At 42.4% G+C, this 26452-nt stretch overlaps 1 protein-coding gene across 1 annotated transcript in view; it reads right to left on the bottom strand.

Annotated features, from left to right (window-relative positions):
• Positions 1-608: 608 nt before the first annotated feature.
• The window catches only part of LOC112068845 (receptor-type tyrosine-protein phosphatase U-like), a 313338-nt gene continuing 287494 nt past the window's right edge, over positions 609-26452 (bottom strand). The window contains 10 exon segments of the mRNA XM_024136057.2: positions 609-708; positions 4445-4539; positions 4541-4591; positions 5326-5461; positions 5755-5909; positions 13731-13847; positions 14504-14601; positions 15759-15795; positions 16511-16528; positions 19186-19262. Of these exon segments, the coding sequence (XP_023991825.2) occupies positions 609-708; positions 4445-4539; positions 4541-4591; positions 5326-5461; positions 5755-5909; positions 13731-13847; positions 14504-14601; positions 15759-15795; positions 16511-16528; positions 19186-19262 (884 nt within the window).

Below are 26452 nucleotides of genomic sequence, written 5' to 3'. Positions count from 1 at the left end.
GGTAAACTTCAAATCAAATGTATTTATAAAGCCCTTCTTACATCAGCTGATATCTCAAACTGCTGTACAGAAACCCAGCCTAAAACCCCAAACAGCAAGCAATGCAGGTGTAGAAGCACGACAAGAAACCTGTGACTCAGTTTTGTTAGGTTGGTCATTCTTCCAACTCATTAATCTCTTTCCCAATTTCTAACAGCCGGCGAATTACTTGACAGATTACATGCAGTTGTTATTCTCACGGCAGTCGTTGTAGGGACAGTATTTGATGGAGGCTATAGTCATGGGCCATGTTAGTAGTAGCAGGGGTTACTTTAGTAGCATTGTTGGGATATCATTTCATGAGGACTCATGCCACATGGCTTGGTAGCTGGTAAGTGGGAGGCCGATGGGAAACGGGGGCTGTCATTCAAATGCCACAAATTAGTGATCTTGCCATAAGGTGGGAGTCTATGTTGTCAGGAAATGACCAATGCGTTGCAGTGTGCATATCCTCAGGTGAAAGCCGCACATGAGGAGCAGGAGATAACCGAGGGCACGGGCTGAAAACTGGAGATTGAGTGTACATCAAGATACACCAGGCGGGGGGGTTGGGACATCGTTGGTCTGATCTACACATAGTGCTCCTTACAGTGGTAAAGTTTGTCATGCCTCTCCTCGATGGGTGCATAGTTCTTATGGGACATGAGGTCCAGCTGCATAATGGGTGAGCTTGAAGACGCCATGGCAGAGGAAGCGACACCAAAGAGAGAGAAAGACTAGAGTCCACTGTAAGTCATGCAGATGGGTTGGGTCTGGGAGCTACTTTAAACATCATAGTTGGGTTGGGTTAGCTGCTTTATTGGTTGTTTATTTGTTGTTTATTTAATTGTACTCTAAACAACATTTTGGAGGCATTGATGTGAAAGTCTATACAGTGCATCAAGAGGATGTAGCATTGATTAGGGATACACACTTGCCTATCAGGTGGCAATGGAGGAGATGGGGAACAAAGTGAAAATGACATGGCTTGGGAACACCTCTCGGAACCTGGTGCCGGAAAGGGGAAGACTGGGTGAAAGCATGAGGAGGCTTTTTAGGGCTTTCATTTTTGTGGAATCCAGCAGAAAAGTATCCTGGAGGCATAGTCAGGTGAAGAGAGAGTGGGAATTGTCATGGTCTCAGACTTTGGTTTTCATGCATATATAATTATGTATAGCTTACCACATTGTTAATACTGTTATGTTTATTCTTTTTTGTTCATGTTTTATTGTCATTGTTTGTTAATTTGTAAGTCATTTCCAAGTTTAAGTAAGTTGAACAGTAGGAAGCTATTGTTCAAGAGGGGCTGTTGGGTTCTGAGAATATGAAATATACTTATTCGTTTCACTGAGGGAGAGAGGATAATGTATAACGTTTACATTATATCAGGTATCCTATTGAAATATTGACTGCTGGAAAGCGATCACATGTGGCAGGCATTGATAGGGGGAGAGAGCCATGGATTAGTGATGAAGGGGGGTCGAGATAAGGTCAGGTCCCGTTAAGGGAGAAATAAAAGTTTATGGCCCGTATCACTTAGTGGCCTGCCTAGCAGTAAATACACAATGTTTGTACAGATGTGTAGGAGGAGACACAGCCTAGGAGGAAGGGTTAAACATCAGTGCTTGTGTGAAAATGTTTTTGTCTAATGCAGCTGTCAATAAACTTGGTTAACTTTACTTAATACCCATCCCGGATCCGGGAGCATCCTCATCAAAAAAGCTGACTAGCATAGCCTAGCCTAACGGGACAGGGATATCATATAATATAATTTTCATGAAATCACAAGTCCAATACAGCAAATGAAAGATAAACATCTTCTGAATCCAGTCATCATTTCTGATTTTTAAAATGTTTTACAGCGAAAACAATATGTATTTCTATTAGCTAACCACAATAGCCAAAGACTCAACCGCATATTTTCACCATGTTTCTACGGCATAGGTAGCTATCACAAAACCGACCAAATAGAGATATAATTAGTCACTAACCAAGAAACAACTTCATCAGATGACAGTCTTATAACATGTTATACAATACATTTATGTTTTGTTAGAAAAATGTGCATATTTGAGGTATAAATCATAGTTTTACATTGCAGCTACCATCACAAAAGACACCGAAGCAGCCAGAATAATTACAGAGAAGCAACGTGAAATACCTAAATACTCATCATAAAACATTTATGAAAAATACATGGTGTACAGCAAATGAAAGATAAACATCTTGTGAATCCAGCCAATATTTCAGATTTTTTAAGTGTTTTACAGCGAAAACACAATATAGAATTATATTAGCTTACCACAATAGCCAACACAACAAACGCATTTATTCACCGCAAAAGGTAGCTTTCGCAAAAAACAGCAAAAGATATACAAATAATCACTAACCTTGAACAACTTCATCAGATGACAGTCTTATAACATCATGTTATACAATACATTTATGTTTTGTTCGAAAATGTGCATATTGAGCTACATATCCTGATTATACATTGTGAATACGTAGCATCGATTCACCAAATCTCCAGAGATATTTTGGACACCACCTAATCTGACCAAAAACTCATCATAAAACTTTACATAAAAATACTTTGTATGGCAAATGAAAGATACCGCTGTGTTAGATTTTTAAAAAAACTTTACCAAAACATACAGCTTGTTTATTGCGAGACAGCGCCACCAAAACGGCGGAGAATAGGACTCAACATTTACACAGAAATACGAAATAACATCAGAAATGTTTTCTACTTTGTTGAGCTTCCATAAGAATGTTGTACAAGGAGTCCTTGGTCCAGAATAAATCGTTGTTTGGGTTAGAATGTCCATTTCTTCTGTCGAATTCACGCCACAATGCTAGCCAATGTTACTAACATTCCCACCCTCTCTGGCGCAAAGAACGGAAACTCCAAAAGTCCCAATAAACGGTTGAATAAACTGATGAAACTCAGTTGAAAAAACCTACTTTATGATGTTTCTAATATGTATAAAATCAGAGCCGGAGATATTCGCCGTGTGTAAACCGAACGCTTTTCAGAAAGCAATGTCGAGGTCCTTCTCGCGCCTTGGAAAAACTGACAAAATGCCTGACATGCCACTCCAAAAGCTTTTGTTCGACCTCAGATCAAGCTAGACACCCCATTCCACCTTCCACTGCCTGTTGACATCTAGTGGAAGGCGTGTGCAGTGCATGTATATCATAAATATAAGCCAGTTGAATAGGCAAGCCCTGACACAGAGCCCCATTTTCAGAATTTTCACTTCCGTCTGGATTTTAGTTTTTTTTTTTTTTTTTTACCGTTATTTTACCAGGTAAGTTGACTGAGAACACGTTCTCATTTGCAGCAACGACCTGGGGAATAGTTACAGGGAGAGGAGGGGATGAATGAGCCAATTATAAACTGGGATTATTAGGTGACCAAGATGGTTTGAGGGCCAGATTGGGAATTTAGCCAGGACACCGGGGTTAACACCCTACTCTTACGATAAGTGCCATGGATCTTTAATGACCTCAGAGAGTCAGGACACCCGTTTAACGTCCATCCGAAAGACGGCACCCTACACAGGCAGTGTCCCCAATCACTGCCCTGGGGCATTGGGATATTTTTAGACAGAGAGCGTACGTAGCTGCCCCTACTGGCCCTCCAACACCACTTCCAGCAGCATCTGGTCTCCCATCCAGGGACTGACCAGGACCGACCCTGCTTAGCTTCAGAAGCAGCCAACAGTGGTATGCAGGGTGGTATGCTGCTGGCTTGCGGCCAAATGAGTTCTGTTTTACTCACGATATAATTCAAACAGTTTTAGAAAACTTGAGTGTTTTCTATCCAATAGTAATAATAAATGCATATTGTATGATCTAGAATAGAGTACGAGGCCGTTTAAATTGGGCACGATTTTTTCCAAAGTGAAACAGCGCCCCCTATGACAAGAAGTTTTAAGCTTTCATAGTGTCTGTTGAGTTTTGACTTAATGTTTTGTATTTAACCTTTATTTAACTAGGCAAGTCAGGTAAGAACAAATTCTTATTTACAATGACGGCTCCCGGGGACAGTGGGATAACTGCCTTGTTCAGGGGATCCAGCAACCTTCGGTTACTGGCCCAATGCTCTAACCACTAGGCTACCTGCCACTCCAAGAATGCTGATTTAATCAGCTATATTGTCCTGTTTCTGCTACAATGTGTTGGACTTCTTAGCCATGCAGCATTGTTACATCAAGTTGACTTCAGCCAGACACAACTTCTGTCTGATCCCCTCTAGTCCACCAGCAACAAAGTCAAAATATCCAACAGTGCTTCAATTTAGTATTCTAGGTTGGGTGTGTTGTGCTGTTTTGTCTTAACCTTTTCTGTGAAGTCACTGAAAACAAATAGTATTTCACAACGAAACAGAAGATGTATTATTTAATTCCAGTGTGTGACTGACCTGGAACTCATCTCGAGCTGGGAGAGTTGCTCTGAGAGGTCCAACCGCAGCATGTCTTTGTAGATGAGTGCAAACTCATGCACCAAGATTGCCGTCTTCCACACAGACAGCCTCCAGGATGGCATCATGGATAAATATGTACTGCTCCTGCAGAGAGAAAGGGGTGAGAGAGAGGTGTGTTATGAAAGAGAGAAAGAGAGAGAGGGAGACGAAAAGGGAGAGAGAAGAGACAGAGAACAACAAACAGAGAGAGAAGAACATGAAGAACATAGGATGATATCACAAAGAAGAGGCGAAGTATATACAGAGGACGGGGGGGGGTGTTAGAGAGAAAGCGAGAGGGAGAGAGATAAGAAAGAGAGAACAACAGAACAGGGAGAGTTAGAACATAAATAACATAGGACCATATCACAAAGAAAGAGTATGAGGTGTGGAAGGGTGGCGAGAGAGAAATCTCATTACCTGCCATGATGTGAATTAAATATAAGCTATAATATTGTACAGTGTATCAAAGAGCGGTGGCAGACTGAATAAATACGTCTAAATAAACAAACATTTGCAGTGTATATATTTCATTAGAGCACCCCTGCAAATACAAATGTAATACACAGCTAAACCAATATTGGATTTACAAAATACGATTAAGATATGCTATATCATCGAAAGAAAAGCCACGTGCTTCTGCATTGCACTGTGACAATGTAAGCCTTCGCATCTCAGAAACCATCGTCCTATACACAAGTCCCAGTAGGGGAGCTAGGCTAGAATATTTCCCTGAGTTCCCCAAACACAATACCGGCAGTACAGATGTAAGGAGACCAGAGCGGTGTGAATAATTTTATCTTCCCCCACTGAAATGTACTGTAGGCCCACCCATTCACCTCTGTCTGGATCATGTTAATGCGTCGTGAGCAGAGGGTTTTGACACAGTTGTAGATGTCCACCACACCCTCACACTCGGCCATGTCCAGCATGACGTCCAGCACGATGTAGCAGCCTGTGCGGCCCGCCCCCACACTGACACAGAGACACAGGGAAAACAACATGTCACTGACCTTTGACCCTTTAGGACAAGCCTTCACATACAATACTGTAATAACAGTGTTCAGATAAGGGTTGAAAGCAACCCGATACAAGGCTTCAGCCACTAGCGTCCGACTCATAACGAATGTAAAACTGATTAAAATTGTGTCATGCCCACTGGGACTACGCTTTAAAGCTTTGAAAACACAAAGTAGTAATGGTTGCATGAGCATTGACAGCTAGCATGAAGTGGTGTACTGCAATGTGCGTTGATTGAAGGCTGGTACCTGCAGTGGACGACCACAGGTCCAGCATCGGGTGACGTGGATGCTTTGACCCGCCGTATGAAGGCCAGCAGGCCTGTGGCGTGGTAGGGAACCCCATGCTCCGGCCAGGACGTGAAGTGGAACTGACGCACCTCGTGTTTAGCTGAGTAGCCCATCTGTGGAAACACAACATCAGAAGAAGAATAAAAAGAAGATTACATGAGTTACAGTGCCTTCAGAAAGTATTCATACCCCTTCACATTTTGTTGTATTACAGCCTGAATTCAAAATTGATTAAATATATATTTTTTCTCACCCATCTACACACAATACCCCATAATAACAAAGTGAAAACATGTTTTTAGAAATGTTAGCAAATTTATTGAAAATCAAAAACAGATATCTAATTTACATAAGCATTCACACCCATGAGTCAGTACATTGTAGAAGCACCTTTGGCAGTGGTTACAGCTGTGAGTCTATCTGGGTAAGTCTCTAAGAGCTTTGCACACTTGGATTGTGCAAAATTTGCCCATAAGTCTTTTAATAATTCCACAAGCTCTGTCAAATTGGTTGTTGATCATTGCTAGACAACCATTTTCAGGTCTTGCCATAGATTTTCAAGTATATTTAATAAGTAACTGTAACTGTGCCACTCAGGAACATTCACTCTCTTCTTGGTAAGCAACTCCAGTATAGATTTCGCCTTGCGTTTTAGGTTTGTATTTGTATTTATTATGGATCCCCATTGCAGCAGCTACTCTTGCTGAGGTCCAGCAAAAAAAAGGCAAGTATACCATTTTAAAAACATTACAATACAGTCACAGATTTCACAACACACTGTGTGCCCTCAGGCCCCTACTCCACCACTACAATACAAAATCCATGTGTATGTGTGTGTAGAGTGTGTATGTTATTGTGTGTGTGTGTGTGCTTGTATCTGTGTTTGTGTTGCTTCACAGTCCCCACTGTTCCTTAATAAGGTGCATGTTTATTTATTTTTAAATCAAATTCTACTGCTTGCGTCAGTTACTTGATGTGGAATAGATTTCCATGTCATCATGGCTCTATGTAGTACTGTGTGCCTCCCATAGTCTGTTCTGGACTTGGGGATTGTGAAGAGACCACTTGTGGAATGTCTTGTGGGGTATGCATGGGTGTTCGAGCTGTGTGCCAGTAGTTCAAACAGACAGCTTGGCGCATTCAACATGCAAGTAGTGATGAAGTTAATCTCTCCTCCACTTTGAGCCGGGAGAGATCGACATGCATATTATTGATGTTACTCTCTGTGTACATTCAAGGGCCAGCCGCGCTGCCCTGTTCTGAGCCAATTGCAAAAAGTCCCTTTTTGTGGCATCTGACCACACGACTGAACAGTAGTACTGTTAAGAAGGTAGAGCAGCGCTTCATTATGGACAGACTTCTCCCCATCTTAACTACTGTTGTATCAATATGTTTGACCATGGCAGTTTACAATCCAGGGTTACTCCAAGCAGTTTAGTCATCTCCACAGAATTTATTACAAGATTTAGTTGAGGTTTAGGGTTTAGTGAATGATTTGTCCCACATACAATGCTTTCAGTTTTGGAAATATTTAGGACTAACTTATTCCTTGCCACCCACTCTGAGACAAACTGCAGCTCTTTGTTAAGTGGTTCAGTCATTTCAGTCGCTGTAGTAGCTGACGTGTATAGTGTCTAGTCATCCACATACATAGACACACTGGCTTTACTCAAAGTCAATGGCATGTCGTTAGTAAAGATTGAAAAAAGTAGGGGGCCTAGACAGCTKCCGTGGGGTATTCCTGATTCTACCTGGATTATGTTGAAGAAGCTTCCATTAAAGAACACCCTCAGTTCTGTTAGACAGGTAACTCTTTATCCACAACATAGCAGGGGGTGTACAGCCATACCACATACGTTTTTCCAGCAGCAGACTATGATCAATAATGTAAAGAAAACGCACCGAAGTCTAACAAAACAGCCCCCACAATCTTTTTATTATCAATTTATCTTAGCCAATCATCAGTCATTCGTGTAAGTGCTGTGCTTGTTGAATATCCTTCCCGATAAGTGTGCTGAAAGTCTGGTATTCTAGTGGTTAGACTGTTGGGCCAGGAACTGAAAGGTTGCTGGATCGAATCGCTGAGCTGACAAGGTAAAAATATGTTGTTCTGCCGCTGAGCAAGGCAGTTAACCGACTGTTCCCTGGGTGCCGAAGACATGAATGTTGATTATGGCAGCCCCCTGCACCTCTCTGATTCAGAAGGGTTGGGTTAAATGCGGAAGACACATTTCAGYTGAATGCATTCTGTTGTAAAACTGACTAGGTATCCCCCTTCCCCCTTGTCAATTTGTTTACTGTAAAATAGGATTGTATCTGGTCAAACACMATTTTTTCTAAAAGTTTACTAAGGGTTGGTAACAGGCTGATTGGTCGGCTATTTGAGCCAGTAAAGGGGGCTTTCCTATTCTTTGGTAGCGGAATTACTTTTGCTTCCCTCCAGGATTGGGGGCACACACTTTCTATTAGGGTTGAATTGAAAATACGGCAAACATGAGTGCCAATATCGTCCGCTATTTTCCACATTATTTTTCCATCCGAGTTGTCAGAACCCAGTGGCTTGTCATTGTTGATAGAAAACAATAATTATTTAACCTCTTCAACATTCACTTTACGGAATTCAAAATTACAATGCTTGTCTTTCATAGTTTGGTCAGCGATACTTGTGTAGTGTCAGCGTTTGTTGCTGGTATGTCATGCCTAAGTTTGCTAATCTTGCCAATTAAAACATCATTAAAGTAATTGGCAATATCATTCGGTTTTGTAATGAATGAGCCATCTGATTCAAGAGCGGAGATAGCTTTTCCCGAAAATGTAATTTAAGGTGCTCCAAAGCTTAATTTCTTTTTTTTATTCAGTTTACTCACATGATTTCTCAATTTGCAATACGTTTGCCAATCGGTTGTGCAGCCAGACCCATTTGCCATTCCTTTCGCCTCATCCCTCTCAACCATACATTTTTTCTATTTCTCATCAATCCAAGGGGATTTAACAGTTTTACAGTCATTTTCTTAATGGGGGCATGCTTATTTGTAACTGGAATAAGCAATTTCATAAGCAATTTCAAGTGCAACGTCTGTTTGCTCCTCATTACACACAACGAACCAACAAATATACTTTACATCAACAACAAAAGAATCACTACAAAAATTATCATATGACCAGTTATATACTATATTAGGCCCAGCCTTTGGAACTTTGGTTTTACTAGATATGGCTACTATATTGTGATCACCACATCCGATGGATTTGGATACCGCTTTAAACCAAATTTCTGCAGCATTAATAAAGACGTGATCAATATATGTTGATGATTTAATTCCTGTGCTGTTTGTAACTACCCTGGTAGATTGACGGATAACCTGAACCAGGTTACAGGCACTGGTTATAGATTGAAGCTTTTCCTTGAGTGGGCAGCTTGATGAAAGCCAGTCCATATTTAAATCACCCAGAAAATATACCACTCTGTATCACATACATTATCAAGCATTTCACACATGTTATCCAGATACTGACTGTTAGCACTTAGTACAGCAGCTACTCACAAGAATGGGTTGTAAGTGAGGCAGATTAACCTGTAGCCATATTAATTCAAAAGTATTTAACATGAGATCCTCTCTAATCTTTACAGGAATGTGGTTCTGAATATAAACAGCAACACCTCCACCACTGGCATTTCTGTCTTTTCCTTAAATGTTGTAACACTGTATTGCTACCACTGTATCAAAGGCATTATCTAAGTGAGATTCAGAGATAGAATATGAATGTCATCTGTTACTAGCAAATTATTGATTTCATGAACCTTGTTTCTTAATCTACATATGTTAACATGGGCTATTTTGAGCAATTTTCAACGCTTTACTGGGAAGCTTAGCAGAAATAGATATGCTCATGTTATTTACAGTTGAAGTCGGAAGTTTACATACACTTAGGTTGGAGTCATTAAAACTCGTTTTTCAACCACATCACAAATTTCTTGTTAACAAACTATAGTTTTGGCAAGTCGGTTAGGACATATACTTTGTGCAAGACACAAGTAATTTTTCCAACAATTGTTTACAGACAGATTATTTCACTTATAATTCATTGTATCACAATTCCAGTGGGTCAGAAGTTTACATACACTAAGTTGACTGTGCCTTTAAACAGCTTGGACAATTTTAGAAAATTATGTCATAGCTTTAGAAGCTTCTGATAGGCTAATTGACATAATTTGAGTCAATTGGAGGTGTACCTGTGGATGTATTTCAAGGCCTACTTTCAAACTCAGTGCCTCTTTGCTTGACATTATAAGAAAATCTAAAGAAATCAGCCAAGACCTCAGAAAGAAAATTGTAGACCTCCACAAGTCTGGTTCATCCTTGGGAGGAATTTTCAAATGCCTGAAGGTACCACGTTCATCTGTACAAACAATAGTACGCAAGTATAAACTACTCCAAAACCACCACAAAAAAAGCCAGACTACGGTTTGCAACTGCACATGTGGACAAAGATCGTAGTTTTTGGAGAAATGTCCTCTGGTCAGATGAAACAAAAATAGAACTGTTTGGCCATAATGACCATTGTTGTGTTTGGAGGAAAAAGGGTGGAGGCTTGCAAGCCAAAGAACACCATCCCAACCGTGAAGCACGGGGGTGGCAGCATCATGTTGTGGGGGTGCTTTGCTGCAGGAGGAACTGGTGCACTTCACAAAATAGATGGCATCATGAGGAACACAAATTATGTGGATATATTGAATCAACATCTCAAGACATCAGTCAGGAATTTAAAGCTTGGTCGCAAATGGGTCTTCCAATGGACAATGACCCCAGGCATACTTCCAAAGTTGTGGCAAAATGGCTTAAGTACAACAAAGTCAAGGTATTGGAGTGGCCATCACAAAGCCCTGACCTCAATCCTATAGAAAATTTGTGGGCAGAACTGAAAAATGTGTGTGAGCAAGGAGGCCTAAAAAACCTGACTCAGTTACACCAGCTCTGTCAGGAGGAATGGGCCAAAATTCACCCAACTTGTTGTGGGAAGCTTGTGGAAGACTACCCGATACGTTTGACCCAAGTTAAACAATTTAAAGGCAATGGTACCAAATACTAATTGAATTGAATTAAACTTCTGACCCACTGGGAATGTGATGAAATCAATAAAAGCTGAAATAAATCATTCTCTCTATTATTATTCTGACATTTCACATTCTTAAAATTAAGTGGTGATCATAACTGAGAATTTTTAATAGGAGGCATGTCAGGAATTGTGAAAAACTGACTTTAAATGTATTTGGCTAAGGTGTATGTAAACGTCTGACTTCAACTGTATGTTAGTGCAGGGTGAGCTGCACACATTGGACTTCCTACTAGGGCACACCGCCTCAGTGCTAACAATATAAATCTGGTTCAAAGGCACATGATTACTGCATACAATAGCTGTAGGATCAGCAGAGGCATTTAGGGCAGTTAGAGGGACATTAGGTTACTTACATTGTGTCTACCAACGCCCCTGGTATAATGTCCATTTGCTGAAGCCTTATGACAACTCAGTGTCACAATGGCAGGGATTAACTTAGCTGGGCTTGGGTCATTGACAAGTCCTTGTCTCAACGCATAATGCTGTGAAAGGATCCAGGAACCCAAATGATTTGGGTGGATGTCATCCTCCTCATAAAACGTGTTTTGTTTCCAAAAGGTATCGAAATTGTCAACAAAAGTTATACCCATTGAGCTGCAATAATCACGTAGCTAGTTGTGAAGAGATATTGTCCTGCAGAAATTGTCCTGCTGAAATGTCTGGTTGAAAGCAGACTGAAACAGGTTTTTCTTTTAGGATTTTGCCTGTGCTTAGCTCCATTCCGTTTATTTTTCATCCTGAGAAACTCCCGTCCTTAACGATTACAAGCATACCCATAACATGCTGCAGCCACCAATATGCTTGAACATTTGAAGAGTGGTACTCAGTAATGTGTTGTATTTGACCCAAACAGAACATTTTGTATTCAGGACAAAATGTTAATTGCTTTGTCACATGTTTAGCAGTATTACTTTAGTGCCTTGTTGCAAACAGGATGCATGTTTTCGAATAATTTTATTCTGTACAGACTTCCTTCTTTTCACTTTGTCAATTAGGTTAGTACTGTGGAGTACCTACAATGTTGTTGATACATCCTCAGTTTTCTCCTATCAGAGCTATTAAACTCTTTTAAAATTACAATTGGCATCATGGTGAAATCCCTGCGATGTTTTCCTCCTCTCCAGCAACTGAATTAGGAAAGACGCCTGTATCTTGTAGTGACTGGGTGTATTGATACACCATCCAAAGTGTAATTAATAACTTCACCATGCTCAAAGGGATATTTAATGTCTGTTTTTTGTACACCCATCTACCAATAGGTGCCCTTCTTTGCAAGGCATTGGAAAATCTCCCTGGTCTTTGCGGTTGGATCTGTGCTTGAAATTCACTGCTCGACAGAGACCTTACAGATCATTGTATGTGTGGGGTAGAGAGATGAGGTAGTCATTCAAAATCCTGTTAAACACTATTATTGCACACAGAGTGAGTCATGCAACTTATTATGTAACTTGTTGAAATAAATGTTATATTTTGAACGTATTTCGGCTTGCCATAACAAAGGGGTTGAATACGTATTGACTCAAGACATTTCAGCTTTTCTTTTTTTCTAAATGTCTAAACATCAAGATATCCAGCACAGATCCAGCAACAAACTGACACTATTGTTGAGTACACCTACAGTACGGTACAGCTACAGTGAAGCATGGACTACATGGTCCTGTGGAACTGGAATCCCCATGTGTTAACTCTCCACCATGGATGTGACATGAGGAGGCTTGCGCTCAATGGGGTGCTAGGCGACAGACACATCACTGCAATTTCCTCCTCTGAGCCGAGTTGACAAAGTAAAGAAAATATTTGAAGAGAGAGAGAGATAGAGAAAGACCCCCAAAAAATTTACTCAGAAGACGAGGCGCAGTGAAAACAAACTGTCAACTTCTCCAAAAATCTCTGCTTGATAAGTGAAGTACAGTGGTGCTCCCACGGAGAGTGGCGGCAACAGCGAAACGATAATGCTGTGTTTGTGCCACTGTCACTCCGCAGAGTTGCTCTGAGCCGCTCCATGGAGAGACCCTGGCGTTGATTGACAGGATGGTATACTGAGAGCAACGAAGCTCAGGCGCTGTCATTGTAGAAGCAGCAATGCCTCAGCGGTGTGTGTGGGGGGGGGGGGGGTTAAGTAGCTTGAGTTATTAAATCCTCTCACTGCAGGCATATTTAAATCAGAGGGCCCTCGATGGTCATCGTCTCTGAGTCACATCGGTCTGTACATCAGGAGCTGTTGTTTATTCTAATCTCTCTACATCGTATTTATGCATCGGCAGGCAATGTCTACTCAAATCAGTGTATGCCAACTGCTGCTGTCTCTGCAATGTTTATGAGTGTTGGGAAGGAGACTGGTATAGGGGCCAACTCAGTAACCAATTAGAGGAAAGAACCATAGTGCCAGAGTATTATGTCCTACTATCACCTCTCTTTAGTTAGAGACAGTCTGCTATATGTCCGCCAAGTGCCTTTATCACAAAGAGGAGTCAAAGAGGCCTCTGTGGAGCCATGTTCTCTGAATAGGATGCATTCACAACAGAAGCACCTCATAATTGAGACAGATTGACTGCTGGTTCTGTTCAGTTGGACTGATAAACATCACAGACTCTCTATCATAGAATACTGCCTGGAAACGCTGGATGAAGAAGCAATGCCATCATGGAATATTTGAACAGTGAAGCCATAAGAAACCCAAATAAGAAAAGAATGAGGAAAAGATACTTAGTAATAGCTGGGATTTGTCCTGTATAAGTCAAATCCATGTGATATTGGTCATAGACGTAGACTGACTCAATGTCAAAAATGTGCAGGTACAGAATGGTTGGACTTACCCTCTCCAAGGCAAAAGTACGAACTGTGTACTCTGAAAGTGTTTCCAGCTTCAGCAGTGTAATCTTGATGTCTCCATACATCTCACTGACATCAGGCCAGTATTTACAGCATTTCACCTGGTCAACAGAGACAAATAACATTTATCAAAAATGCATACAATGATAGTCACAGAAATGTGTTTGACATGTGTTTGACCAAGCTGTGTTACTTGTTGGAGAATTATGTTACCTACTGCTCAGCATGAAATAAATGTAAGGAAGAAGACACAGAACAATTATACTTAAATTCAGCTCCAACAAAATTAACCAGTTCTTCGATAGATAGAGGAGGTAACTATAATAGTCTTTAATGATGGGGAACATAATATCTAAAACTGGGCCACCACTAATGTTTTCTATTAAGGCACAAAGGATTTTGTAATTATTTATTTAGGTTAGATGTTCTTTTGATTCAGCTGACGAACAATCCAGCTCTAACGCATCGATTATGGAGTGCAGTTGCTAAGAGGGAACAGCAAAGTTGATGTACTGATATTGATATAAACATTGTCATCCGAACCACTATGTCTACGTTTATGACTTCAGAAGAAAATAATGGGACCCTTACTATATATAGCATTTACATTCTGCTGGTGTTTCAATTACTCTAACAATTATGTCTGTCTGAGCAAATAGCAGGGACCTGAATACAGTACAGAGAAAATGTTATTGTGTCCCCCTTTGCACTGTGTGAGATGTGTGTATGAGGAGAGAAGTGTGAGTGTGAGACTCACCCTGCCTATCTCTACCAGTTTAGTGATCATGACGATGCTGAAGCAGTTCTCCTGCCACACCATCCTCCAGAAGTCATACACTGTCTCCTGTTTGGGCCCTATGGGACAAAGAGGTAAAACCATCACATCAACCATCTCAGTCAAAAACCGTTTGCTGTAAATACAAATTATCAATATGACTAGGGCCAGGATTGTTTCCTTACCACATGACCTGATACTACTGTACTCAGTCACTTTTCTTGGACACAGGATCAAGGTACATGCAGCTAGATTATAAGTAGGACCAAAGAGTTTTTCCTGGTCAGGTCACATGCCCTACTGTAATTAAAGTTGTGATGTACAGTGCTTCATAGCAGTGTTCATTGGTCTGTGCCAGCAAACTGTGGCTCAGTATGAGAAGTGACAGGTGAAACAGAAAACAGATCATATGGCCCCGAGGAAGACACTAAGAATAGTTTACTCACTCAGTCTCACACTCTATCACACCATCTCTCTCTCTCTCTCACTCTCAGAGAAAGAGTGAGTTTGTGAAAGATAAGTGAGTAGCTAGACACGCTAGGAGAGGGTTTAACTGATGCTGAGGTGTGTATCTACACATCCAAACATGCACGCATGGAAAAGCATGCACACACACAAAAAGGAAACTGATGTATACACACACACAGTTTGTGCACCCAAACTGCTGCTTAGTGAGAGATCACAGGTGTGGATGATTGACAGAGGGAGATCTGTAGGCTCTCTCTCTCTCTCTCTCTCTCTCTCTCTCTCTCTCTCTCTCTCTCTCTCTCTCTCTCTCTCTCTCTCTCTCTCTCTCTCTCTCTCTCTCTCTCTATCTCTCTCGCTCTCTCTCTCTCTCTCTCTCTCTCGCTCTATCATATATCTCTCTCTCTCTCTCTCTCTCTCTCTCTCTCTCTCTCTCTCTCTCTCTCTCTCTCTCTCTCTCTCTCTCTCTTCTCTCTCTCTCTCTCTCTCTCTCTCTCTCTCTCTCTCTCTCTCTCTCTCTCTCTCTCTCTCTCTCTCTCTCTCTCTCTCTCTCTCCATGTATCACCCACCCAATGTCATGCAGTGGGTTGGCGGGTCACACATGCAGTCACCGTTTGATTGGATGGAGAGACACTTGAGGTCTGTCTGTGTCACTGTTGCTAGGTCCTATGTGGAAGTTCATTGGGTAGGTTGGTCAACCTCAATTTTACACACAAAAACACACACAATCCCACACACAAGCACCCAACTCCAGACATGGCGGGATACTCACCCTGAGTGGCTATGAAGTGGTTGGATCGATGGTAGCCCTGAAAAAGAGAAAAGGGATGACATGCTAAGTAAGCCATCTGTGCCTCAGACAGCGCTTTCAGCATGTCCACGGCATCCACGCACCACCTCAACCGGTCATAGTGGTAACCGTAACCTCCTGAGATTTGACCTCATGCAAGCACAAGTAATATAACTACATAGGGACACTTGTCACATGCTGGAGATGACAAGGCATGCCAGTGGGTATGGTGACAATGACACAGCTCTATATGCTTACAGGTCACACAAACAATGGGCCACAAGGCAGTCTCGTCTTCTGCAGATATGGGAGCTCCTTCAAACGTGCATTCCTCTTTACTTAGCGGTTATCTTTGATTTAGGTATGGTCGAGAAAAGGGTGCCTATTCACAATACCTCTTTCAACGGTATTGCCAGAGTGCAATGGTACTCTGGTTATTCTACTGCACGATGAGCTACTGGCTTGAAGCTTGGACATGGCTCAGGTAGAAATAGACAAACATCTAAGATTCAATGGCAGATAAAAGGAAAAGAGATGGAAACCCTCAGAGTTTCTTCACTCTGCTGCAATCTGAACACTGTGACACCTTGGAGCAGCTTGCTTTGTGCCAACTCTGAATGCAGGCTCCCAAACACTAAACTGAAGGGTTTGAATCTTGAAGGAGGGATGTACTGCATGGGAAAGAGGGAAAAGAAAGGGATGGTAGACAATAGAAAGAGGAGTGAAGTACTTACTTCCCTGTTAATCCGAATCTACAGGGTTAAAGTCCAAAGTCGAGAAGGTGGGGAAGGTAGTAGAAAAAACAGAGAGAAGAGATAGAAGCTAGTTAATTATGGCTGGGGGCAGTATTGAGTAGCTTGGATGAATAAGGTGTCCAGAGTAAACTGCCTGCTACTCAGGCCCAGAAGCTAAGATATGCATATTATAAGTAGATTTGGATAGAAAACACTCTGAAGTTTCTAAAACTGTTTGAATGATGTCTGTGAGTATAACAGAACTCATATGGCAGGCAAAAACCTGAGAACAAAACTAAACAGGAAGTGGAAATCTGAAGATTGTAGGTTTGCCTATCCAATATACAGTGTCTATGGGGTCATATTGCACTTCCCAATGCTTCCACTAGATGTCAACAGTCTTTAGGACCTTGTTTGATGCTTCTACTGTGAAGGAGGGGGGAATGGGAGCTGTTCGAGTCAGGGCTCTGGCAGAGTGCCACGAGCTCACTCAGGTGCGCCCCCGTGAGAGTTAGCTGCGTTCCATCGCATTTCTAAAGACAAAGAAATTCTCCGGTTGAAACATTATTGAAGATTTATGTTAAAAACATCCTAAAGATTGATTCTAAACATCGTTTGACATGTTTCTACGAACTGTAACGGAACTGTTTGACTTTTCGTCTGGCCTGCGGATTTTGGAACTAAACGAGCGAACAAAAAGGAGGTATTTGGACATGAATTATGGACGTTATCGAACAAAACAAACATTTACTGTGGAACTGGGATTCCTGGGAGTGCATTCTGATGAAGATCATCAAAGGCAAGTGAATATTTATAATAATATTTCTGACTTTTGTTGACTCCACAACATGGCGGATATCTGTATGGCTTGTTTTGGTCTCTGAGCTCAGATTATAGCATGGTGTGCTTTTTCCGTAAAGTTTTTTTGAAATCTGACACAGCGGTTGCATTAAGGAGAAGTTTATCTAAAGTTCCATGTATATTACTTGTATATTTTATCAATGTTTATTATGAGTATTTCTGTAAATTGATTTGGCTCTCTGCAAAATCACCAGATGTTTTGGAGGCAAAACATTACTGAACATAACGCTCCAATGTAAACTAAGACTTTTGGATAAAAATATGAACTTTATCGAACAAAACATACATGTATTGTGTAACATGAAGTCCTATGAGTGTCATCTGATGAAGATCATCAAAGGTTAGTAATTCATTTTATCTCTATTTCTGCTTTTTGTGACTCCTCGCTTTGGCTGGAAAATGGCTGTGTTTTTCTGTGACTAGGTACTGACCTAACATAATCGTTTGGTGTGCTTTCGTCGTAAAGCCTTTTTGAAATCGGACACTGTGGTGGGATTAACAACAACTTTATCTTTAAAATGGTGTGAAATACTTGTATGTTTGAGTAATTTTAATTATGAGATTTTTGTTGTTTGAATTTGGCGCCCTGCACTTTCACTGGCTGTTGTCAAATCGATACCGTTAATGGGATCTTAGCCCGTCTTAGCCATGAGAGGATAATGAAAGATTGAGAAATCTAAGGAGATAAAGGTTGCAGACAGGAGGAGAACCTGTATAAAGGGATGTGCTTGTTTACATACAGTATGTGTGTGTGAGACTGAGTGTGTGTTTTGTGTGTGCGTGTGTGAGCGTGCATTCGTTCATGCACGTGCTGCCATGTGTGTGTATTGCTTTGTACTGTCTCCCTATTTAACAAATTAGAGGCTGTCATATAGCATTCAGCAGGGTTCACTTGCTGAGTGTGGTGATGGAAAATACTGCACTGTATGTACTACAACACATGACAAACACAGGCAGCTGTCAAGCATGCATACACATACAGCACAATACTGTATACACACACACAGCCACACAGCCAGGCGATGACTGACAAAGAGATCAAATCAAATGCTAAAGAGAAAAACTATCTGAGAGCTCGCACTTCTTCAACCTCTGCTTTAACAAACAGAAAACACATTTCAGAGAGAGGATAAACTTTTCCATGTATTTCTGCTCCAAAAGTCTCCTCTCTCTATATCTCTCCTGGCTTAACGATGTAAAATGAGTGCTTTCACCTTTCCAACGAGGCGTTTTAGACAAGTTTGTCTCTTAGGATGGAATAATGTGCATTCATGACTGTACAGTCCAACAAATTGATGAGGCATGTTGCTCTATGGGAAACACATTCTAGTTGATGCAGATGGAAACAAGAAGTATAATGAAGTGAAGGTGAGCAGCCAAAGAGATCATGTCTCAGAGATGCTCCCCATCCATCCAGGGATTGAACAACATCAATCCAGTCTATTCAATTCAGAGGGATGGCTTTACCGCCAGGATTTGGTATTATAAAATTAATGTGTTGTCTATTAATAGCGTTTGATAAGGGGTTGTAGAGGTAGTCACCAAACAGACATGGCATCTGGCCGAATGCCAAGAGGAAGGTTTGTGATTGGATGGGGGTTGGGTGGGTGGTGGGGTGAGCCTGGGGTTTCCAGGAATAGGAATAACCTCTCACAGGTAAATCTGGGGAACCGGATTGCTTAGGGCGACACAAAATACTGTGAAATGGACTGTGGTTTTTCAGAAAGGTATAAGTAATGCCTTGATGTGTTTCCCAGTGTAACACTGTGATTGGACAGGATTCTGAGCAGAAAGGAAGGTGAGCTGAGACTTACGTCTATGTAGTTGGCATTGATGTAGTCGGAGTTGGGGTCTCCCAGGAGTGGGTGGAGCTTGACTCTGTGGCGGTTGTCTGAATGGACACAATGGGAGAATCACATATCAACCATGTTTCCAATTACATTACAGTACATCCACACCACATACAACTCAATTAAACAACACATCCATACATAAAAATAAAATAAAAATGTTATAAAAAAATCTGTACATAAAATAACACATTTATTGTAATAACTTAACAAGGAATGCCTACACGCATTTCAATACCACTTTCCTTTCAACCTAAGAAATAAAAGGTGTACAGCCATGTACACCTGGCTCCCGGGTGGCGCGGYGGTCTAAGGCACTGCATCTCAGTGCAAGAGGCGTCACTACAGTCCATGGTTCACATCCAGGCTGTATCACATTCGGGCCGTGAGTCCCATAGGGCTGCGCACAATTGGCCCGCGCACAATTGGCCCAGCGTCATCCGGGTTTGGCCGGGGTAGGCCGTCATTGTAAATAAGAATTTGTTCTTCACTGATTTGCCTAGTTAAATAAAGGTTACATTTTAAATATACAAACGGTATAAATAATACAGCCAAACAATACAGCCCACTCAACATGTGGTAGAGTCGCATTGTACAGATCCGACTCAGGGTGATGACATCTTCCAAGGGGAAAGGTTACGGTCAATAATAACCATGCACACATGAATTGCAATCATACTATACTGCAAGTAAGTACACTTCATATTTAATGTAATTATGTATATAGTGTCCACACTATAATACTTCTCCCACCTTAATTTCAGAGGACAAGTACATTAGAGTGTCTAATTTGAGAAACAGACACCTCACAAGTCCTCAACTGGCAGCTTCATTAAATAGTACCCGAAAACACCAGTCTCAACATCAACATCATGCATATTTAACCAGGTAGGCTGGTTGAGAACAAGTCCTCATTTACAACTGCGACCTGGCCAAGATAAAGCAAAGCAGTGCGACACAAACAACAACACAGAATTACACATGGAAAAAACAAACATACAGTCAATAACACAATAGAGAAAAAAAGTCTATATACAGTGTATGCAAAATAGGTAAGGGAGGTAAGGCAATAAATATGCCATAGTGGTGAAATAAATACATTTTAGCAATTAAACACTGGAGTAATAGATGTGCAGAAGATGAATGTGCAAGTATAGATACTGGTGTGCAAAGGAGAAAAAAAAGAAAGAAAGTATGGGGCTATTTACAGATGGGCTATGTACAGGTGCAGTGATCTGTGAGCTGCTCTGACAGCTGGTGCTTAAAGTTAGTGAGGGAGATATGGGTCTCCAGCTTCAGTGATTTTTGCAATTCGTTCCAGTCATTGGCAGCAGAGAACTGGAAGGAAAGGCGGTCAAAGGAGGAATTGGCTTTGGGGGTGACCAGTTAAATATACCTGCTGGAGCGCGTGCTACGGGTTGGTGCTGCTATGGTGACCAGTGAGCTGAGATAAGGCGGAGCTTTACCTAGCAAAGACTTATAGATGACCTGGAGCCAGTGGGTTTGGTGACGAATATGAAGCGAGGACCAGCCAACGAGAGTATACAGGTCACAGTGGTGGGTAGTATATGGGACTTTGGTGACAAAACGGATGGCACTGTGATAGACTGCATCCCATTTTCTGAGTAGAGTGTTGGAGGCTATATTGTAAATGACATCGCCGAAGTCAAGGATCGGCAGGATAGTCAGTTTTACGAGGTCATGTTTGGCAGCAAGAGTGAAGGATGCTTTGTTGCGAAATAGGAAGCTCATTATAGATTTAATTTTGGAATGGAGATGCTTAATGTGAGTCTGGAAGGAGAGTTTACAGTCTAACCAGACACCTAGGTATTTGTAGTTATCCACATATTCTAAGTCAGAACCGTCCATAATAGTGATGCTGGACGGGTGGGCAGGTGAGGGCAGCGATCGGTTGAAGAGCATGCATTTAGTTTTACTTGCATTTAAAAGAGTTGGAGGCCACGGAAGGAGAGTTGTATGGCATTGAAGCTCGTCTGGAGGTTAGTTAACACAGTGTCCAAAGTAGGGCCAGAAGTATTAGAATGGTGTCGTCTGCGTAGAGGTGGATCAGAGAATCACCAGCAGCATTAGCAACATCATTGACGTATACAGAGAAAAGAGTCGGCCCGAGAATTGACCCCTGTGGCACCCCCATAGAGACTACCAGAGGTCCGGACAACAGGCCCTCCAAATTGACACACTGAACTCAGTCTGAGAAGTAGTTAGTGAACCAGGCAAGGCAGTCATTTGAGAAACCAAGGCTGTTGAGTCTGCTGATAAGAATGTGGTGATTGACAGAGTCGAAAGCCTTGGCCAGGTCGATGAATACAGCTGCACAGTATTGTCTCCTATCGATGGCGGTTATGATATCATTTAGGACCTTGAGCGTGGCTGAGGTGCACCCATGACCAGCTCATAAACCAGATTTGATAGCGGAGAAGGTACCTTAGAAAGACCTTAGAAAGGCAGAGTAGGATAGATATAGGTCTGTAGCAGTTTGGGTCTAGAGTGTCTCACACTTTGAAGAGGGGGATGACCACGGCAGCTTTCCAATCTTTGGGGATTTCAGACGATATGAAAGAGAGGTTGAACAGGCTAGTAATARGGGTTACAACAATTTCGGCTGATAATTTTAGAAAGAGAGGGTCCAAATTTCTTTTTGAAAAAGCTAGCCTTTGCTTTACTAACTGCCTGTGTATATTGGTTTCTAACTTCCCTGAAAACTTGTWTATCGCGGGGGCTATTCGATGCTAATGCCATACGCCACAGGATGTTTTTGTGCTGGTCAAGGGCAGTCAGGTCTGGAGTGAACAACGGGCTGTATCTGTTCCTGGTTCTACATTTTTTGAATGGGGCATGCTTATTTCAGATTGTGAGGAAAACACTTTAAAAGAATAACCAGGCTTCTTCTACTGATGGAATGAGGTCAATATCCTTCCAGGATAGTCGGGCAAGGTCGAATATAAAGGCCTGCTCGCTAAAGTGTTTTAGGGAGTGTTTGACAGTGATTAGGGGTGGTCAATTGACCGCAGACCCATTGCGAACGCAAGCAATGAGGCAGTGATCGCTGAGATCCTGGTTGAAGACAGCAGAGGTGTATTTGGAGGGCAGGTTGGTTAGGATGATATCTATGAGGGTGCCTGTGTTAACGGATTTGGGGTTGTACCTGGTAGGTTCATTGATAATTTGTGTGAGATTGAGGGCATCAAGCTTAGATTGTAGGATGGTCAGGGTGTTAAGCATGTCCCAGTTTAGGTCACCTAACAGCACGAGCTCTGAAGATAGATGGGGGGCAATCAATTCACATATGTTGTCCAGGGCACAGCTGGGGGCAGAAGGTGGTCTATAGCAAGTGGCAATGGTGAGAGACTTGTTTCTGGAAAGGTGGATTTTGAAAAGTAGAAGCTCACATTGTTTGGGCACAGACCTGATGCTCCAGATACTCAACTAGCCTAAAGAAGGCCAGTTTTATTGCTTCTCTAATCAGCACAACAGTTTTCAGCTGTACTAACATAATTGCAAAGGGGTTTTCTAATGATCAATTAGCCTTTTAAAATGATAAACTTGAATTAGCTAACATAACGTCCCATTGGAACACAGGAGTGATGGTTGCTGATAATGGGCTTCTGTACGCCTATGTAGATATTCCATAAAAAACAGCAGTTTCCAGCTACAATAGTCATATTACATTTACATTTACATTTAAGTCATTTAGCAGACGCTCTTATCCAGAGCGACATACAAATTGGTGCATTCACCTTCTGATATCCAGTGGAACAACCACTTTACAATAGTACATCTAACTCTTTTAAGGGGGTGGGTTAGAAGGATTACTTTATCCTATCCTAGGTATTCCTTAAAGAGGTGGGGTTTCAGGTGTCTCCGGAAGGTGGTGATTGACTCCGCTGACCTGGCGTCGTGAGGGAGTTTGTTCCACCCCTGTGGGGTCATATACAACATTAACAATGTCTACACTGTAGTTCTGATCAATTTGATGTTATTTTAAATGGACAAAAGAATAGCTTTTCTTTCAAAAACAATGGCATTTTTAAGTGACCCCAAACTTTTGAAAGGTAGTGTATATGACAGTCCTTATTTCTTTTCAACTAGATCTGCTGTTCCAAACAAACACTAACACAACAAGTCTCTTAGTCTCAATGACTTTGTTAGTCTTTCAGGAGGCTTGTGACTATGCTGTGACCTGCTCAGTACTCCTGGTGTGCCACGAGACACTGGTAAGGCGTGTCCCAGTGGAGCTGAGTCTGAGGGCACAGGAGCGGGTTGGGTGTTTGTGAGAGAAAGTCCATCAACCTCTGCTGGAACCACTGAATGCCCCTGTTCCTCAGACACTGTTTCCTGTGGGGTTTTAACTTATATAATTCCACTCGCAGCTGTTCCGTCTGAAAATATGGTATTTACTTTGTCATAGCGCAGGCGGATATGGTCCTGATGTCTGCACATGACTCAACCATCAGTCAGTTTGACTACAAGGAGACTGGACCACTCTGACTCAGAATGATACCTGGCGATGGATTTTAACTGTCTTTCCCTCGCGTTGTGGTCATGTCTCGCATTAAGTTTCTCCTGCTTCCATTCCACTCGTGCTTTGATGTCCGTACGCAGTAGATCCAGGTGAGCTATTGGCTTTCTGCCCATCAACATCTCAGCTGGAGCATGTCCTGTTGTTGTTTGTGGCGTGATGCAGTACTGGAACAAGAACCGAGAGAGCTTAGTTGTGATGGTTCCCCCAGTCATCCTTTTGAGCCCGTCTTTCAGTGTCTGCATAGCCCGCTCGCTAAGCCATTTGAGGCCGGGTGAAACGGAGCGTTGCGGACATGGCGAATCCCGTTTCTCTGCATGAATTCTTGGAACAAGTCACAGGTAAAGGTTGTTGTGTCCGACTCTTGTTGAACACAAGAGGGTAAAGCATGAATTGCAAACACCTGCCAAAGTTTTTCGATGGTTGTGGCCGCTGTGATGTTGCTCATGATGTGAGCCTACAGCCACTTGGAGCGCGCGTCCACCATGACAAGGAACATGTGGCCCATGAAAGGGCCTGCAAAGTCTATGCGTAGCCTGGACCATGGGTGGTCAGGCCACACCCACAGATTTTTGGGTTGCGGGTTGCGCCATCTTCTGGTTGATCTGGAACTCAGAACATGATTTCACTTTGTTTTCTACATCCTGATCCATGTTAGACCACCAGATGTAAGATCTGGCTAAACTTTTCATCTGGGAGAACCCTGTGTGAGCCTCATGGACCTCATCCATGACTTGCAAATGGCCAGGGGTGGAACAACCACTCTGGACCCAGCTCAGTTTTGTGTTTGCATAAGGTCTCAGTCCATCATCCTCTATGACAGGAGGCCAACCCTGAATCGTTTCACTTGGGCCAGGATAGGGCCTTTGATAGGATCCCGGTCTGTCCACTGTTTGATCTGTTTGGCATTCACAGGTGAGTTTGACAATCTCTACATCAGGAAAATTGTCTCGGGAGGCACCACAGTTGTGCCAGGCATCTCTGGTAGCGGGAGACGGCTGACCGCGTCTGTATTTGAATTATCCTTCCCCGCTCTGTACACGATAGTGTACTCGTAAGCTGACAGTGTTAGGGCCCAGCGCTGTATCCTTGCTGAAGCCATTTGAGGAATGCATCTTGATTCGCTAAAAAGACTCAGTGGTTTGTGGTCAGTGCATATGGTGAAATGATGACCGTAGAGGTACTGATGAAAGCGGTTCACAGCAAAGACTATGGCCAGACCTTCCTTGTCTAACTATGAATAACCCTTCTCAGCACTCGTTAGTGTGCCTGATGAAAATCCAATGACTTCTCTGACCTGTCCTCCATCTAATGAGGGAGTACTGCCCCAATGCCATAGGGTGAAGCGTTACATGACAGGTCTGATCTCTGTCTTGGTCAAAATGAACCAGTGTCGCTTCTAGTAGTGCTTTCACTTCCATGAAAGCTTTCTCTTGTGCTGGCCCCCACTTCCATTTACAGTCTTTGTGGAGCAGCTGATAAAGTGAAGCCAACATTGTTGACAGCTCAGGGAGGAACTTACCACAGTAGTTCACCATGACAAAGGAACAACCTGAGCTCAGACACGTTCTTGGGGTTTGGAGCATCCTTGATTGCTCCACAGGATACAGACCCTGAGCTGTGATCTTGTGACCTAGGTATGTCACGCTCTGTGCTTGGAATGTGGACTTGCTACGCTTCAGGCGCAGGTCTGTCTCTGAGAATCTCTTTAACACCTGGTCCAGATGGTGGAGGTGCCCCTGTAACCAGGCTGTCGCCCAGGTACACTGCTACATGAGGGATCCCCTGCAGTAGACTGTCCATTGTCCTCTGGAAAAAGCATGGACTGGACGCCACTCTGAAATCCAAGCGGTTGTACCCGAACAAGCCTTTGAGCGTGTTGACTGTGACATACACTTTTAAGACCTCATCCAGGAGGAGTTGTTGGTAGGCGCAACTCATGTCAAGCTTTGAAAGCGTCTTCTCTCTTGCAAGCATCGCGAACAGGTCCTCCACCTGCAGCAGCAGGTAAGCAACCAGCCTAGAGGCCCTGTTGATGGTGGTTTGTAGTCCCCACATATACGCAACGTGCCGTCACTTTTCAGAATGGGAACGATTGGAGCTGCCCAGCGGGAGAACTGAATGGGAGTAATGATGTTTGTTTCCTGCAGCCGCTCCAACTCATCCTCAACTTTCTTTTTCATGCCGTAAGGCACTGTCCTGGGCTTGGAAAAGTGAGGTTTGGCCTGAGGATCCACGAACAGCTTAAACAACTTCTTGTCAATAGGGGGGCGCTGTTTTCATTTTGGAAAAAATCGTGCCCAATTTAAACGGCCTCGTACTCTATTCTAGATCATACAATATGCATATTATTATTACTATTGGATAGAAAACACTCTCAAGTTTCTAAAACTGTTTGAATTATATCTGTGAGTAAAACAGAACTCATTTTGCAGCAAACTTCCATACAGGAAGTGAAAAATCTGAAAACGAGGYTCTGTTTCAGGGCCTGCCTATTCAATTGCCTTATATTTATCGATATGCATGCACTTCATACGCCTTCCACTAGATGTCAACAGGCAGTGGAAGGTGGAATGGGGTGTCTAGCTTGATCTGAGGTCGAACAAGAGCTTTTGGAGTGACAGGTCAGCCATTTTGTCAGTTTTCCAAGGCGCGCGAAGGAGCTCCACATTGTCTTCTGAAAAGCGGTCA

The sequence above is a fragment of the Salvelinus sp. IW2-2015 genome, unplaced genomic scaffold (genome assembly GCF_002910315.2).
Source record: "Salvelinus sp. IW2-2015 unplaced genomic scaffold, ASM291031v2 Un_scaffold768, whole genome shotgun sequence".
NCBI lineage: Eukaryota > Metazoa > Chordata > Actinopteri > Salmoniformes > Salmonidae > Salvelinus > Salvelinus sp. IW2-2015.
Note: the sequence above shows the minus strand (reverse complement) of the source record. Positions and strands in the feature narration are given on the sequence as shown.